General features: G+C 33.7%; 1 protein-coding gene across 5 annotated transcripts in view; it reads right to left on the bottom strand.

Annotated features, from left to right (window-relative positions):
• Window positions 1–17: 17 nt before the first annotated feature.
• LOC108739679 (tropomodulin) overlaps window positions 18–18697 on the bottom strand; it is a 65471-nt gene continuing 46791 nt past the window's right edge. For 2 of the 5 annotated variants that reach the window (XM_025979329.1, XM_025979327.1), the window contains exons 2-9: window positions 9811–9963; window positions 9586–9753; window positions 9383–9506; window positions 8821–9041; window positions 7545–7796; window positions 5763–5910; window positions 3669–3741; window positions 19–770 (exon numbers count right to left, since the gene is read on the bottom strand). In XM_025979329.1, the coding sequence (XP_025835114.1) occupies window positions 3671–3741; window positions 5763–5910; window positions 7545–7796; window positions 8821–9041; window positions 9383–9506; window positions 9586–9753; window positions 9811–9963 (1137 nt within the window). In that variant the 3' untranslated portion in view covers window positions 19–770; window positions 3669–3670. Of the gene's footprint in view, window positions 771–3668; window positions 3742–5067; window positions 5376–5762; window positions 5911–7544; window positions 7797–8820; window positions 9042–9382; window positions 9507–9585; window positions 9754–9810; window positions 9964–10037; window positions 10196–18697 lie in introns of those variants that run through there. The other 3 variants (XM_025979330.1, XM_025979328.1, XM_025979331.1) reach the window with 3 other exon arrangements.

Genomic DNA, 18697 nt, shown 5'->3' with positions numbered 1-18697 from the left:
TATCGATAGTTATCAGTTGCTTATTGTTATCAATATCGATAGCTACCGATAATTATTGATTATATATCGATAGTTGTAGACATATCGAAGCAGATACCGATAGTTACAATATTTTTTTTTATCGCCCAAGATTAGACAGTACCATTTTTAGGTACCCGTCCCCGTATTTCGTAATAACGACAGCACGATAAATTTTATTTCTAAAGGATTTTGAATGAATAGAAAAGATTTCTTTTTACGTTTTTGCTATTGAATTTACATTAACTACATGTTCGTATATTAAAAAATATATAGCTATTATTAGAAAAAAGAAAAAACGCTAGGCAATATTAAATGCCTTTAAGGCAAGAAAAATAAGCAAAAAGAGAAGCTTAAAAGATAATAATAATATACATCAACACCTAAACGTCAGTCTACTTCATTTTTTATGAATGTCAACTCTTAGAACATTGTCAAACAATAAAATTAACGCCGAAAAAGCGTGTTATTTATAAAGCAAAATGTAAAATCCCCACTCACTTACCTCACCATTTTATTTGCTTTTGTACAAAACAAAGCGGCTAAAGCGTTTGTAAAAAAAATCGAATGAAACATTTCCTTCTTGTTGACGAATATTTTTAATGATGATAAAAAGAGTAAAAAACGAGGAAACATTTCATCGATCAGGCGCAAGCATTTGTCTACTATTTCTTTTGAACTGTTCAAATACATACGTTAAAATTAATAGCACACTTAAGTGCTAGATGATCCTAGCCGAGATAGGCGACGTTCTGTAAAAGAAGTGGTACATTCACATTTAGGAAACAGAAAAAACACAATTTGTATTTGAAGGGTATACCATACTTGGTGGATGCTTTTATACTAAAGAAAATAAATACAGTTGATAAAACACAAAAACCCTCGCACGCAATCTACTACAACATTACAAGAAAAAGTAACGCTAATACAGGAATACCGGTATGCAAGGGAAGAAAAAGTAGGGAAAAAGCGAATATAAAGATAGGAGACGAAAAATTAGAAGCGGTTGATTTTAGGTATCCAGGAAGTCAGATAAGTAAGGACGGAAGGAGTAGTAGGGATATAAAGCAGAGGATAGTGCACGATCGGGTCGCCTTTAATAAAAAGTGGTCACTTCTATGCTCGCGAATGATTAATTTAAAAATTCGAAAAATATTGTTAAAAGTGTATGTTTGGAGGGCGGCGTTGTACGGGTGCGAAACATGGACGCTGGGCGCGGCGGAAAGGAAAAGGTCAGAAGCGTTCGAAATGTGGTTTTACCGGCGAATGATGAGGATACCGTGGATAGAGAAGGTTCTTAGAAATGAAGAGGTATTAGAAACAATAGGAGAACAGAGGACTATACGGAAGTCAATAAGAAATAGGCGAGATAGGTTAGTAGGACACCTTCTCAGGCATGAAGGTCTAGTCAGAGACATATTAGAGGCAGAAAAGGGAGTTAGGATGGGTAGAGGTAGACCTACATTAGATGACTGTTGTCAAATGGTTAAAGATGTGGATTCTTCTAGTTTTAAAGAAATGGAAAGACTAGCTCAGGATAGAAAAGTGTGGAGGTGCGTGTCCAATCAGTCTTAAGATTGACGACCATGTGATGATGAATACAGGAATAATTCCTCCAGGTAAAATCCGATCAAACATTATATAAAACAATGAATGAAACGATTCGAATTAGATGAACCCAAAACTAAAGAAACTATGGATTCCATTACTTTCTCATATTACAATGTGTAAAAGATCAAAAACAAAATGGGGTTGTTAATAAGTTGATATAAAAAATGATTGATCTTGATTTTACTTCAATAAAATTATTTGCAATCCTATTTTAGCTCTGATCTTTCGCATCCACTTTAACAATGTGACATGCAATCACGTGCATCGGTTTTCGTTTGTTATCAACTGTATAAATTTATTTTCCAGTACGTAATTAACATGCTTTACGGTAGGGATCAACAGCTAATTTTATTTATCTTCACATGTCAATTCAAAGTAATTTATAAAGCGATCTGTATCTTAATGAATGAGAATGAAAATATAAATTTAAATTACTTTTAAAATACATTTGTCCTACAAATACTACGGCCTCATATAGAACATTTCAAAAACAAAATTTTAGTTTTAAATTGGAAGGGGGGAGGGGGTTAGGTCCCCCCCTAGGACAATACCTTAATATAAAGATGTAAAATATAATGTTATTGATTTTTTTCAACAGTTTATTTTAAACAGATCGCTGTAGTAAATTCAATAAATAATAATTAACTCAATATGTTAGTCCATGCTGTCACTGTTACAATTTGGTAGGAAACATAAAATAAAAAATACAAATACATAGTTAGAACGGGGGTACGAGCTTCACTCTTGATTAAAAACGTCAAACTGTGTGAAAAGTATTTACGACAAAAAGACACAATATAAACTATGCACAGCTAATTGTAATTTTTGAAGTGTAGACAAATATTTATAAAAAAAAATCTATACCTTCTACAGAGACATACGTAGGTACATATGTACATTTATGTAAATTGTAGTGTTAAAAGCATATTAGTCCAGGAAATAGAGCATTAAAACATTGAAAAATTAATACCTACGATTTTCGTGTTCGAATGTACTGGGGAAATACCGGAAAAATATTCCCGTTTTATGTGTGTCAAAAAAAGTGGTGTATTATTGTCTTTTTTAGACAATAAAACCAAAAATTTGAATATTTTTAGTTTTCTGGATATCCTAAAATATCCTACCCTATCAGCCTTATTATTAAAAAAAAAACAATGACGTACCATTTTATTCGACACTTACGAAACTAGAAAACTTTTCTGTTAACTTTCTCAACATATTCGAACAAGAAAATTACTGGTATTAGTTTCTTTTCTTATTTTGACATTTTCCCCTGTTATTTCCTGGGCTGTACTGATAATGTGATTGAATATGTTAACACGAACAATGAATTTATAGTGAAAAAGACTTATTAAACATGAAATGACCATAATCGCAGTACAATGCATTTTTATTTGGTTGGTTATTTATCGAAACTACCTATGGTGTGCCGATGAGAACCAATAATCTCAAAATCGCGATCCACATAAATTTCTGGTCACAGATCATTCTTTATAAAAATATTTTATTTCGTCTAGATTTTATACATATGTATATCAATTTTAAGCCTTTCATGCTGTTATTCTGCTGTTTATCCAATTAATATACGTCTAATTTTCCTTTATTTAGACTACAGCTACAAATTTTTCATTAGAAAGCGATGAAATCCTAAATTTTTCTTTAAAATGAAACTTATCTTGCATTTATTTATCACTCTCGAAGGTTTAACAAAATATCTTTTTATCCAGCAAAACAATTAAATTCACACAAAACAAGTTTCATTTTTCTTTTTTTTTAGGAATCAATAACTCGTAGCTATCGCCTAATCAATGCTAATGTACCAACTGTACGATTCCAAGTAATTTTTGTTATCTTACTAAAAACCGTATCAGTGTGGCAACAGCGCTAATGATTAGATGGTAAGTACGAATTACGCCTGTTATGCCATAAAATAAAACAAACGCAATACGAGTAAGTATAAGCTGCTTTTGTTATTATGTATTAATTATTGCTTGTAAAAACAGCGTTTTTTTCAAAACGATAAGAAATTTCAGCTGTACCTTCACTTAATTAGGGGGGTTTTCCTGTGGTTAAAGAATCTGAATTGCAGCCGTAACGTTAGGTCTTTCCGAACTGTGGAGAATAACAATGTGATGTTGTGAAACGAGCATGTAATGAAATGTTTTAATAATAAAATATACGAAGGGGTACCAACAACACTTTTTCTCACTATAATTTACCATATTTATATTAAAAAAGAAAAAGAAATATACATATAAAAATTTGTATGTACCCTATCGTATATATACCAATTTTAATGCATGTATTGTATATAATATATTTATGTAACTCCGCAGAAACCTAGTTATACTATTTTTTGTGTAACATTGTCCTCTACACTGCCTTCATTTGCCCTAAACTTTATTTTTATGAAATATTTAGTTAAACAACGTGGCAACACCGCTTTTACGTGCGTTTTGTAGGTACAGAAAGTTTAGTTTAGTTACGTGAACAGGGTACTGAAAATCGAACACCTAATTGTACGAGGTTGAAAGCAAAAGAAATAACACAACAGAAATTCAAGGGTGAACGTAAGTCTCTCATTTGATAAATTAAACTGTCTAAAAAGCATCACTAATAAAGGATAGAAAACGAAACGATCCTCTGCGCGATAAGCGGCTGCGCATGAATTTCAGTAGTATAGTCTGTTTACTTAGAGAAAGGTACATGATACCAGATCGACTGCTCTAAAGCGCGTAACTGCTAAAATTTATTTACGGCGCCAAAGACTTGCGGTTGGAAAAGCAAAACTAGAAATACATAACCAACTTCAATGTAAGAAAATGACTATTTTGCACTAAAAAATAATTTTACAAGGCAAACACACGTACTACTGCATTAACATTTCACTTTAAACCACCGGCTATATTCCGGCAGTCCCCTCCGCCTACGACCGATATTTATTTGTGCACATCCTTCACGGTGTACCTTTCTCTAAGTGAATGGGCATATCAGTTGTCAAACCAAGAATACTATAAGCAGAAGAAGTAACAATCTACCTAAAGACCAAGCGGTATGGCCTAGAGGTTTAGACCATTGCTTAGCATTCTGGAGGACGCTGGTTCGATTCCGAGTCCGTGAACCAAGTTTTTCAGTGATTTCCTTGGTTCACTTAGGCAAATGCTGGGGCAGTTATATATTACATAAGATAATCTTTCATTCTCTTCTGTCTTCATTTCGTCCGTCTCATCCTTCTCACCCGAACCACCACCCACCCATTCCTACGATTCCTGAAAGGAGCCTGAAGAGGGCCTTCCGCTCTACTTTCCGGCGTAATTCCGAGGGACTACCCCCACCCACCAGCATTAAAGCTGGTGGGAATGAAACACCCAAAAGTTTCTTTATTATATTTGCCCAAGTGATCCAAGGAAACCACAGAATAAAACTTGGACCAAGGACTCGGAATCGAACCGGCGTCATCCCGAATGCTAGGCCATACCGCTAGGTCTCTCTTACGGTTAGTGTTTCTATGTACTTTATACTCCTGTCTCTTGTCTTCTTAGCTCTCTGTCTCTACCTTTTTTCCGATCATCGACAAGATCATTTTAAAAATTTTATAACCACTACAAGAACCTAAGTTAACCCTTGTATTTTTGTAGGCGATTTTATTTGTACGTTACCTCCCGTTTCGGTCATCTCCTGAATTTTAATACCGGACCCTGAAGACCCTAAGGTCACCATAAACGAGGCACGTAACGTTCGACGTTCTACAGACGTACAAAAAATAAATGTTTCCTTCTTTTCGATTTTATACACGCCTTCTTAACTTGATATAAAAGAATAGTAATCTATTGAATGTTTTAACAAATTAAAGTTCGTTATTGGCCTTAACAACATATAAAAGTACATAAATAATTTATTTATTTCTTCTACATTCCTTATTAGTGACGTAACTCGTTACATATAGATGCAAAGAACGGCACGAAAAAAAAAAAAAACAAAAAAAAACCTTTGTACTTGGTTTACGAGATGACGAAATAGACCAATCTGGGAGAAAGGAAAATGATTTTCCAGCTACCTTGATCTTTCAAAAGTGTTTATCGATTGATTGAAACAATAACAAAAAATAATTTAAATGCAATGTAAGCACTTACTTGTGTCAATATTACGTTGAAGATGCGTGGCAATACGGTGACGCGCATCGTTGTACTCCAAGTGGAGTCCCAGTCGTAAGAGGGTGGGATTTTGTTCCACCAGCGACGTAATTTCCATTTCGATTTTGTTGCCAAGAACTTGGGATCTCTGAAACAATAAAACAAATCAAATAAATATAATTCTTAGCAAAAACCCAAAACTAAACCATATAAACAGAAAAACACTGCTAAATATAATGTTCAGTGATATTTACCTGACATTACACACTAGGCAAATGTTTTTAATTATGTTCAATTTGTGGACACTCGATAATGTGAACATCGCATAAAAGAAACCATTTATAATGTGAACAGCATACTTACTATGATAGGCCACCGAATACAATAAACTTTAACAAAAGAAGGCAAGGTGATGGGCTCGTCGCTGGGATAGGGATAGAGTGTGTAGGGGAGGGTAGGACTGACCTAGTACAACTACAAAAAAGTGGTGAATGCTAGGGCTGACAGGTTGAAGGCGCAGAGGGTGGGTCTAAAAATTGTCTTTCTTTTAATTTGGTATAGGTATGGATAAATTCATAACTTTGTGTAGAAAAAGGGTGCAGCAAGAACGGGGAAGATGGATATAAAGATATATTAATAACTTTGTGTATGGTAAGGATGTTTGAAAATAAATAAAACTAAAACAAAAATACTAGTATACAAGGGATAAAAAAATAGGGAAAGAGCGAATATAAAGATAGGAGACGAAAAATTAGAAGAAATGACTGATTGTAGGTATCTAGGAAGTCAGATAAATCAGGACGGAAGGAGTAGTAGGGATATAAAGCAGAGGATAGCGCAGGATCGAGTTGCCTTCAATAAAAAGAAGTCACTTCTATGCTCGCGAATGGTTAATTTAGAAATTCGAAAAAGGTTAGAAGCGTTCGAAATGTGGTGTTACCGACGAATGATGATGATCCGTGGATAGAGAAGATTAGAAAAGAAGGGTTAGACGAGATAGATTGGTAGGACACCTTGTAAGGCATGAAGGTCTAGTGAGAGACATATTAGAGGCAGAAACAGAAGTTACGAGGGGTAGATGTAAAGCTAGATTAGATTACTGTTTGCAAATAGTTAAGGATATGGATTGCTTTAGTTTTAGGGAAATACGAGGATTAGCTCAGGATAGGGAAGAGTGGAGGTACGTGTCCAACCAGTCTTAGGACTGACGACCTTATGATGATGATAGTAAGGATGAAGTAAGGCACATGGAGAGTGGGACAGATCTAATAAGTGAGGCTCTACAAATTTTCATTTTTAGAGTCCACCTTCCTCGACTTCACCGCCACCAATTTTGTGATGCAAATCCTTAAACCTCCCCCCCAACCTCAAGGTCCTAACCGCCCCTTTGGAGCGACCGTTTCATCACTTTTACATTCACCATTTTCAGTTTTAACTCTCTTCCTCCTCTTTTATCACTAGGAACGAAGTCCTTGGACCTCCACCCAGACCCCCCCCCAGTCTCATTCAAACGACGGCCCCACCATATAGACAACTATGGAATCGATATTTAGCTATTGCTATTGCTCCATTATTATAAATCCCCGATATTTTTGGTAATTCCCCAATCGTATTAATTGGAGAGATGTTTCGTTTAAGTATTCACTTTCGATAGATATATTTTTGATTCACACTATCGAGCATCTTATATTATTAGTGTACTTCAGTGAATTTTAAATTAAGAAAGTAACAAATTGAATTTTATAATTATAAAAAATAAAGGAAACATTATTTGAAACTTACTTGATTTGATGCTCTAAATTCTTCAACGACTTTCTGTTTCAGAAGGGACTTTATTAGACGAACAACACCAGAAGGCGAAATAAAGTTAGTTTCGACGTTAACCACCTTCAGGGTCCTGTTCTTTTCTAAAACGTCCGCCAATTTTTCCGCGTGCCTGTCAGTCAGACCTACATTCACTAAGGAAAGTGTTTCTAAATGAGAATTATTTGCCAATCCTTCAAAAAGTTTGTCAAACTTCTCATCAGAAATATTCTGGAACAAAAGCATACCTTTAAAATTTCATTTAATATTTATCTACAGATAAATGAGGAAAACCCATCACTTTCTATTTTTAATCTATTTATTTACAGTTATCAACTTAACTTATTTTATTTATTTGTGTAATATTTACGGAGATCCTTTTATAAAAGTAAAAAGGTTTACAATATGCTTATATTTTTAATCAGATGCCATTACTTAAATTTATTGATCAAAGTATTAATTTAATTAATGAATACAAACTTAAAATGTGAGACGACTTAATAAAAACTACATCAAAAAACAAATAGTTGAATAAAACCTTTAATAAATTCAAATTTGAAGCATAAGGCGCCAAACCACAAAACTGTGTTTTTATTGGACAGTAAGCTGTTGTTCAATAAAATAACCAATAGCACTACAGCATCGCCATTATTTTTCAAGTCTATGTATAAAACGCGACCCTTAAAAGCGGTTTTCGGGAATTCTTTTGTGTCTTTAAACGAAAAAACGAAACAAACAGATTTAAGTTATTTTTAAAAGCGACAGAACTATTCTTTTTACTATAAATATCATTTATATTGCCAAAAAACTTTCGCGAATAAAGTGTAACCTTACTTTTAAAAGGTATTCTACTAATATCGTTAAAATATAATTAAAACAGTGCGAAATTGAAAACAAGCATTAAAAATCTGTTTAAATTAAGAATACCTAAACATTGGACTAAATTAGTGCGATGTCAGTGTAGTATTGGTGATAGATCTTATAATTTTTGATCGTAACCTTTTCTGCGGCTTACAACACAGGAACTAGCCTGGTATGTGCAAAATAATTTTTAAAACCACCCACTTTATTGTAATTCAGGATGTTAAACTTACATTAGAGTAATAGAAATAATAAGTGTTCTTTAAATAGCATATTTTAGACTAAAAGATGCAGACTTACTAAAAATAACAGAAATATTTGCATTCAAATTACTACTTCAATTTTTATATCCGTAGAATACACTATACCCTAATTAACCATTACAAATACTTACTTTAATATTATTCCAATTTAAATCTGTCAATTTGGGATCATCTTGTTTTATTTTCTGTGCAGTCTCTTCAGGATCGGTATTGTTGGGAGGATCCATGGGAAAGATTTTGGGCTTGGAAGCTTTTGTTATCCCATCCCAACCAATACCAACAGGCTGTCCTTTGTTGAGCAGAGAAGCATGATACTGGTCCTGGTTCATCATTGAGTGGAAGCCCAAAATAGCTGCAACAAGACAAATGTAAGTGGAAATATTAACTTAAATGTGAAAAAAATATTGTATTAGCAAGTACATATTGAAACTCCAGATTAACTCAATGTAATAAAAGAAAATACTTTTATTATAATGCATCTACCTATTGAAGCCACAGTGTGGCGTAATGATGACAAAGGGAAACAAAAGTAATTTTGCAACTCACAAGTCTTTTCTGTTATTACTTACATTGAATGAAGTTTATTAATTTGTTTCAACAACAAAGCAATTCTAACTATGTCAATAGGACCTTTAATTAAATTACAATGAAATGATCTCTATCAAACCTTAATAATCTAGAGTAGGTACTTACCAGCTAAATCAATAATTTCCTCAGGTGCTGCATCATTTAATGCTTGTTCATATTCATCGCCTAAATCAATAGTTATTTGTTCATCTGCTTCTTTTTCTTTTGCGGGTGGTTCAGGAGGAATCCACTGGAATAGTAAACACCGTTATAACTCTGAACTTATAATCTGTAGTGGTCTATTGTATTCAACTTAATTTAACACATACCTTTTTACCTCTAACCATGCCAGCAACATAGGGTTGCAGTTCAGGTTTGTCTGGAGTTTCTAGGGCTTGTTTGTTAATATGTTCTATCAGTTTCTTACGATTTAATGGTCCTGTTGGGTCCTTTTCACAGTCATAACTACATCTTTGTGAAGGAGGTAGAAAACTATCCTAAAATTATTTAAATGAATTAATTTCACATTCAAAACAATTCACTTTGTTACTCACATCTGGGTCTACTTCTTTGGCAAGAATGTTTATTTCTTCAGGGGTAAGCTTTGATAGTAATTCTTCTACATCAATTTCGTCATACTGACTAAGATCTTTTCCATAAAGTTTAGCCGGAGTGGTCATCGTAGTCGTGGTCGTCGTAGACGACGTCTAAAAACAAAAAATTAACCTTAAAATGTGTTTATAGACGTCTTTAATTAGAGTAGTTCGTTATTTAACCTTACTTGCACTCTTTATCAGACAGGCACCACGATAATATATTGTAAAAGTTTATCCACAAGTGTATATATTAGGTTTAATTGAAAATCCACGCCCAAACATCAACTTAATGACCTTAATTTCTCAGTGAATCATTTCCATTTTAAGAGGTTGACAGATGACAAACAGACAAATCAATACACAACAGGTTGCGCTACATCGAATTATCGCCGATTCAAACAGCTCTTTATAATAATTTGCAAAGTTACCTCCAAATTATTTCTTATTATTTCAAGCTATTAGTTTGTAAACATATTAGAGTGGTTGCTTTAATATCTGTAAATATTATTGTACATTCTTTCTCAATAGACCTAATTACTACAGATACTAATGTTCATTAGAACGAATACTTCTCCATTCTAATTTCCTTCAGTCCGAAATTCATAAAGTACAAAATATAACCAAAAATTCACTACTGCGCATTCAAATTGCACGAGACCCAACAAAGTCGTTATAATGTTGTTTTTATGCATTATATTCGGTTTATAAATCATATATGAGTCGTGAATGGGCGTTTTCTGAAGATGGTGCAAACATTATGCGGTGGTACTTCAAGGTCATAGCACAGGTTTGCCTAGTTTTAGCGAATTTCTTTACGATTCAAGCAAAGTGAGGACGGGGACTGTTAATTGGCAAAATCCCAACGGTCTATACTTGGAGATTGACTCGAAACCACTTATATATAGCGTCGGGGTACTGGCCTTCCGAAAAACGAAGATGGCGGCGCCCGTGACCTACGAGAGCTCTTTATGTTATACATCTGCATATTTATTTCAGTGAGATGCAGCCTGGCGGGTTTTTATTATAAATTATAGCGTAAAATATTGTCGCTGTTCCGTTCCGGTTACGTTTTTAAAAATAGAAAAACAACTATAAAATAGCCAACGCAATTCAAAATGTGTTAATATCCGCCATATACTTTAAATACGTAAGTCCCCGTGGACCGTGGACATTGTTTATAAACAGCCATATTTTTTTAACCTCCAATTAATGTCAAATAAATGTTTAAATTTAAACCGAGTAGGTATACTTGCGCTCTCAATAAGTGGAAAATACATTAAAGTAACTGATTTGTTTACTACTTTCAGCAAGCTAACAATATTTGGCTTATTATTGCAGTTTTGCATACGGCGAAAGCAAGTTGTTTTTGTTTTTAAAAAATTATCTATTAGGTAAACGAAAATAGAAAATGTACCATATCGTATTATCGAAAAATCAACTTCCTAAATTCAATTTTTCCGCCATTTATTTCAATAACCGCAGAAGTAAAATACCGACCGTATTTTGGATGCTACTTTAATATTCTGTTTACTTTTGGGATGTGATCTACCTATACTTTAATATGAAATTTACTAGAATTTATAATGACCTTGACAGACATGGTTACGAGTTTTTTTTTACCGTAGCCTTCAGTTAAGATTCGATTAGGTTAAGATTCTAAGGTTACGGTAGAAACCGACAGCACAAACGAAGTGAGGAAGGACATTGACCACCATTCGTACGTTTAAATGTACCAAGCAGATCTTTGTTGGTAGACCGCATACCAAAGAACGTGACGGTAGAATTTGGCCACAACCATGTACTTCCATTCGTAGGTTTAAGGATATCAAGCAAATCCTTTTCGGTAGATCGTATACTAAACAACGAGGCGTAGTTTCTCGATAACAGTAACACATACGGGGCCAAAGGACTTCTATCCAAGCTAAACTTATTTTAATAAAATATATGGGATTTTAAGGACAAACTGTAAAATTACCGATACGTTTACCTAAGCATAATATTGGTAACACAATTTCAGGGACCACCTCCTATACCCAAATTCATAAACTTTAATAACCTTATAATATTGGGATAAATATCACGAACATCCTCTTTTAATGACTGTGATGATTAATATAACGAAAAATAGACAGAAAATTAGTGAACCAGAAAGAGACACCCTAATTATCCGTAAATCCCTAATCGTTTCTTTGTGTTACACTAGGTACGCTGTATACATTAAATCTAATCGTCTGTTAACAAAATGCCATATGCTCAATTTCTCATTTTTTTCTGTGTAAACGAGAAAAGATACACAAAACTTCCGTATTTTTAAAGAAACACATGAACTCATGACATGTTTGATTAATGAGTTAGCTAATTACGTATTTGCTACCTCCCGTGTTCAGGTACCACACGTGTAGATGCCCCATATGTAAATATAGGTGAACGTACCAAAGTTTATCTACTTGTTTTTAACTTTCATAAAACACCAATTCTTTTTTATAAGTTCAAAGACAGTAAATGTATGAATATGTGATTCAGGTATCTTCAAGTCTAAAAAGGGAATAAAAATCATTTGAAAGATATTGTATCACAGATGAGCACAAAATAGAAATCATTTGTTGTTGTGTTGAGCGGCGAAGGGAAAGAAAGGCCTGCGGCGGCGTCGGAGACAGAGCAACAGCTGTATTAGATAGATATAATGCGCAACCGCACGGAGAGCGAGGAGTCCGCTACAGTCCCGGCGGCTTGTGCTGTGCTCAGCTGTTGTTGTCTTACCTCTGCTCTCCACGCGGCTGGGCATCATTGCCTCTATTTGCAGTTAAAATGGTCACTATTGGGACGTTCCGCAAAAATAACAGGTTTTACCATTACCTACTGTAAGTATGGAACTTAAACCGCCCGCGATGACAGATTCGATCACATCCGGATACGTACGAATTGTATCAGATTGTATCAATTTTATGTTAGTGATTGTTTCAAACTGCCTGAAGTTGGGATTAATTCACTTGTATAAGGTGAAATGTATTTTTGTTTTTTATTTGTTTTCATACGATTCTGTTTTATCAATACAGCCTCCATTTTATTTAAAGCTATCTCCTCTAACTTCTTGCTAGATGCTTATATCTGCAAATCTAAGCATACTAATCTTTTGCCCCTGTATATGCATCCCTACATTTGTCTTGTCTTTAATGATGTTGATCGCTTCTTCGATGTATAGATTAAAACGTAGCAGTGGCAGTGTGCATCCTGAATTAGCTAGATATTACATTTAAAAAAATACAGACTTCTTTTGGAACGCCTCGTAGATGAGTATGTACCTCTAAAAGTCCAATGCACCTAGCCGTTGAAATATTTACAATCGGAAGTCTTGTAACGGAGACACATCTATTTCTGTTCACGCTTTTCTGGTCAATTTATTTTTTAAAGGTGCGTGTATAGTCTGTTCTAAAAATAACGTACACGGATGCATATGTAGTAAAAGGGAACAGAATCACGGTCCATTGAAAACCAGCCATCGCTTGTTTGAGGAGCAAATAATATAAAAGAATACGTGACGGTATCACTTTTATGTAATTTTTCCGTTTCAGACAGTCCTAGGGGCACACATATGTTGAGACCGAAATAAGCGGAATATTAAGTTGATGAGGTTAAAGCTGAGAAATATCTCTCAAAGAGTTCTATTTTTATCAAATTAAAAATTTTTGCTTCCCGAGTTCCCGTAGCCTTAAAAGTTCTTGGTGTACGGTCGATATTCTGCCGGAACTGTCAGATGTAGGTCGCTGTTGGATTTTCTTCCGACAGAATACCCACAGTTCATCATTCAATGAATATCTAAAAACAGTGTAATGAACGCCGTCTGTAGAGTTACTTATAAATTATTGTTGAATTTTCCCGTATTAAGCTTGATTTTATCAGTAAGATCAAGACAACAGCAGGGTGTAGTCTGTTAGAAGTCCATCCAAATATTATTCAGATTAATAGGCATTATACATTGACACAGGGGCGGCCTTAGTCATTGGAAAGTTCCGGACGGGTAAATTTTTGCGAGGCCCTCGTCTTTGTGAAATTAATTTTAATGATGATACTTGAAAAATGCAGTGATTCATAAATAAGTTTACAATTTTAAAATTGTTTATCGAAAATTAAAAAAAATTGATAAAGACAAAGATAGCAAATTTGCGGCCTCTTTTAAGACTATTAAGAAATTCAAATAAACATTGGTAAGATGTACTATTACTACCTAATATTTTTCTAATTAGATTGTTGCGCGAGGGTGCGAGGCCCCTACAAGAGCGAGGCCGCCCCTGCATTGACATTATCCGTGTCTTTCAGTGCCTTCTGGTGACGGTCCTTGATGATAATGAGAATACAGGATGTCCAGAAAGAGTAGGGAGTGTTTGTTGTTTCCAATAAAAAAAAAACTACAAGTCAGAAAAAGAATCTTTTTTGTTAATTTTTAGACAAAGTTTTGGAAAATTAAGTGTCAAAAATGATGTTGGAATTTGATTTGCGAAATTCAGTCGGAGAGGATAATCGGTAACGTTCAGTTTTTCAGTTCAGCTAACTGAATTTTGTAAGCTGTAAGATGTAAATCTTGCTTCAGAATATTCTGTAACGACGATTTGTTATTGTCAAGTTCTTAACCGTGTTTGCGAACTGATTGAGACGGATTTTCACGCACTGACACTCTCATTTCTTCAATAGTTTGGTGGATTCGAACAGAACACGGGTGACCTGAATGGATTGTGGATTTTTACAGTCGAACCAGTATTCTCGAATCCATTTTCTGATGGTATCATTCTTCGGTTCATTCAGTACATTGAATTTTGCCCGATATACTCGTTGAGATATAATCATGGGATCGCCATTGCGATATTAGGCGCGTTCGCAAAAAGCACGATGGTCTTCCGGGTACACTTCCATGGTCATTAAATCTCCAAAAAGTAGTGAAGCAACCTATCCCTACTGCACCCCTCCGAATGGCGCCATTACAAGGACAACGCAAATACAAATACCCCTTACTCTTTCTTGTACATTAAGTTCGTTGATAACCAGCAGAGAGGTGATATTGAGCTAAGTCACTAAATTGATGTTTAGTCAAAGTACTAGAGTACTAAAGAAAATTTACTTCTTCATTTAACAATTCCTTAACAGAGTGAAAAATTTCACTTCAGTTTTTCGGTACAATGAACTTTTATGTACCCAATTTATTTTTGCATCAAATTGGTAATTTATGGAATCATATTTAACATACTCGAAGTGTATGATTTGAGATATGAGTTGCGAACTTCTGCAGAGGTCTTCAATGAGTCAGTTAGACTCAAATCAGTTGGAATATATTTGTTTAAATCCTCCGCTAATTTCGAAAAATTTTGAGTTTAAAATTAATAAAGACATCTGTTGCTATATATCACATTATTTTACTTTTCGAAACGTTTTTTAAAGTAAAATTTAGGGTAACTGTCTTAAAGTTCATTCGTGGTTGTTTTTCTTTTCTACTGTTTGAACTACTACATAAAATTTCTTCGAAACGATGTCCCGTTTGGTTCGTTGACCCATAATTTATTAAGACTAATGGCTAGAGTACGTAATGACTTAGAAAAACGTAAAAATACATTGACACGGTGGGATGCAGCTTATTTTTAAAAGTTTCTTTCCAACAATTTGTAAATATGTATAGGTACCTTTAGTACGTTCTTATGTATCTTTAAAACCAATTTCACTCTCCTCTTTCTCTAGGTATATCAAATAGATACCATTAGTTTCAATCATACATGAAACCACAACATTTTTACATCTATTAACGCATACACATGTCTTCTACTTTGAGCAACAGCCTAATTAACCAAAAAAGGAATCCACCATATTGATATTAAAGGTATAGATATCGCTTGACTTTGGTGTGATAGACAAATGGGTCGTATAAAGATTCTATTTTTCCATTTGATATTTTTATCTTTATTATTATCGACTATAGTGCATTCATGAAATAATGGACAGTAATAAATAAATAGTATCAGACCATTATCACTACGAAGCGTCTAAGTCATACTATATGTATTTGTATGCATGTACTCATCATTAAACTAATGCCGCTTTATACTGACAACGGTTTGTAGTATTATGGGGTTGTAAATGAATCCGAACGGCATAACGTTGTCAAACGCAATATTGCTTTGGTATTTCTGGGGTAATATCTAACGAATTGACTATACAAATGAAACTATTCGGATAAATATCCTTTAAAAGTTGTACACAGAGCTGCACGACATGCAGCACACAAGCTGTGTGGCGTGTAAATTACTATTTGCTGAAGATTCATATGACAGACGATAGCCTGCCGTTGTTTTGAAGCTTAATTATTTTACGTAAAATAAGAAAAGAGTGGTGAGTTACTGTTATTATAAATGTAATAAGAAATCATAATAGTTCTAGTAACACCAATTAAGAAATAATAAACCAAAATAATAATTTATAGGACATTGCTAAATCAGTTTTAGAAATCCCAATAATTCAAACAAGAGGTAGTATCTATGTAAGAAACCATTAAAAATTAGTAATACTATTATAACTACATTTCATACATCTATGAAAAACTGACCACATAGCCTAATTGAATTCGTTGAATATAATTCGGTTTTTAATTTGGTTTAAACGTTATAATTAAAAATTTAAATATACAAATATTAAATGATAATATGTATATAGTTTTCAGAAAAACATGAGTAATCACAAGAGAACGATATCATAACGACAATATGACAGATGACAAAGATACGGAAATTGAAAATGATTTTCAGTTTTAAAATCTAAAATTAGTCAATATAGAAAACATAAAATCAATGTACATTATTAAAAGAATAACTGAACATATTTGCATATACCTGTGAGTTGCTGTTTGTATCTTCGATTACTTTATCTGTTTCCATGTTAATCATTTCGTTAGGTGTGCTTACACGAAATATTACTCTTACATTCACTATATTAAAACTATTTTGGGATTAGGCACGTCAAAACCTATTTAACCACATTAAAGAATCACTATAGTTTGGGATAAAACCCTCAAATCACAAAAAATTAAAAATATTAACCCACAACAGCCACACCACAGCGTCAGTACCTGTCAGTACTACTTTTACTTGACGCTTCGCCTTTCTCGCTTCTTTTTCTTTAATAAACTCATAGACAAAATAAACTCCATAACTGTCATAGACTATAGATATTCAATAAATTGCTTATAGCCTTACAGCTCGTTGGTTACAGCCTAGCCTATTGTTCATAGAGCAGCAAAATTCGATTTCCATAGAGATTTATATGCTTTGAACTCCTATAAACAAAAACATAAATCTTGATACTCTCGAATCCTTTTGTAATTTATTGTTATTTATTGATTATGCTCCTTTCAACTCCGATGCAGGTTTAAAACTAATTTAGAAAAACAGAAATAATTATTTTTAAGTATAGTTGACTTACTAGATAACTTACTTTCTTAATGNTAGGCAGTAAACTTGACGGAATTTGAAGGCTAGCTTCCGGATTTGTTATTTCCGAATTTTATAATGTGATTGGCATTAAAAACACGCTCACCTTCAACGAAATTTCCTTTCCGAGGCTTTGTGACAGCCAAATCACATATTGTGTCAATACTTATCATTTTATCGTAATTTAAAAACTTGGAAATTGCACGGTACACTATAGGAACTACGATAAATTTTCCCTAATCGGTGCCATGTTTTTAGGCCCCTCCCATTTGACGGATCCCAATAGCCATTGCCCGGATCTTCCTATATGAGATAAAACAAATTCCTATGATACATGACACTTTTCAATGGCTCATAGTATCCAATGATAGAAGCTTTTTCTACCGTAACCTAACACTTCTAGCTGTTATCTGCCCCTACCGCTTACCTCATTGAATTACCAGTCAAAAATATAAACTATTAGATAATTAACTGCAAATTAACAATGAAAACAGAAAATTAGTCACGTTTCAAGCTCGATTTAGAATGCCTACTATGATCTCACTCGATATTACGGCTTATGGCGGTTGTAGGATCGTCTAATTAGAAAAATGATGCCATTTTGAAACAAAAAAATTCGAACCCCTGGTTAGTAGTCTACATCGTTAACAGTTAATTAGCGACTAATTATGAGACCGGTTACAGCTGCCTATTAAAATATTTTTAATTTCATTTGACGTTAACATGCAAACTGGATTTCGATTCTCCAGTCATAGCTAATTTTTTGTTTAATTTGTGCTAACTTTGTTATGTCAACCACGGAGAGGTTGACCACCGCTTTGGACGTAAGATAAAATGAAGGTTTATTTCTTTGCCCCATTCTAATCAGGGCAATCTACACTAACCTAACCTAACCTTCAAGAGATGCCAAGCATTTAAATGAAGACAAAAATTAGTACCTAGTGAATAACACAAATAACAAGTGAAGATCTTCCCCTGAAGAAACTAATGTTTAGCGAAATAAATTTGTAGTAAATGTATGAATATATTTTATTGAAAGTAGTATGGTAATTCATTACTTGTCAACAAACATTCATTTTCATATACATACATAATTGTATAGTATATAAATTACTTATTGTATATTAAAGAAAAGCCCAAAATTAAAATTGCATAAGTTCAGGAATAGCAATAGACTTTTGAAAAACATATACAACACCTAAATACAAATTTAATACATTTATACATAATTTTATTATGATATGTGCGTTGTTGGGACAAGATGAACATCTATCCGATCCATTAACCTCTTTTTTAAAATTCGGTTACCGACAGTCTCTGTTGGCAGTGTGTTCGAACGAATGGATAAATATCTACATTGTTAAAAATATAAATTTATG

This window comes from Agrilus planipennis, unplaced genomic scaffold, assembly GCF_000699045.2.
Source record: "Agrilus planipennis isolate EAB-ADULT unplaced genomic scaffold, Apla_2.0 scaffold249, whole genome shotgun sequence".
NCBI classification, from domain to species: Eukaryota; Metazoa; Arthropoda; class Insecta; order Coleoptera; family Buprestidae; genus Agrilus; species Agrilus planipennis.
The sequence above is the reverse complement of the archived record's forward strand: the minus strand, read 5'-3'. Positions and strand labels throughout refer to the sequence as shown.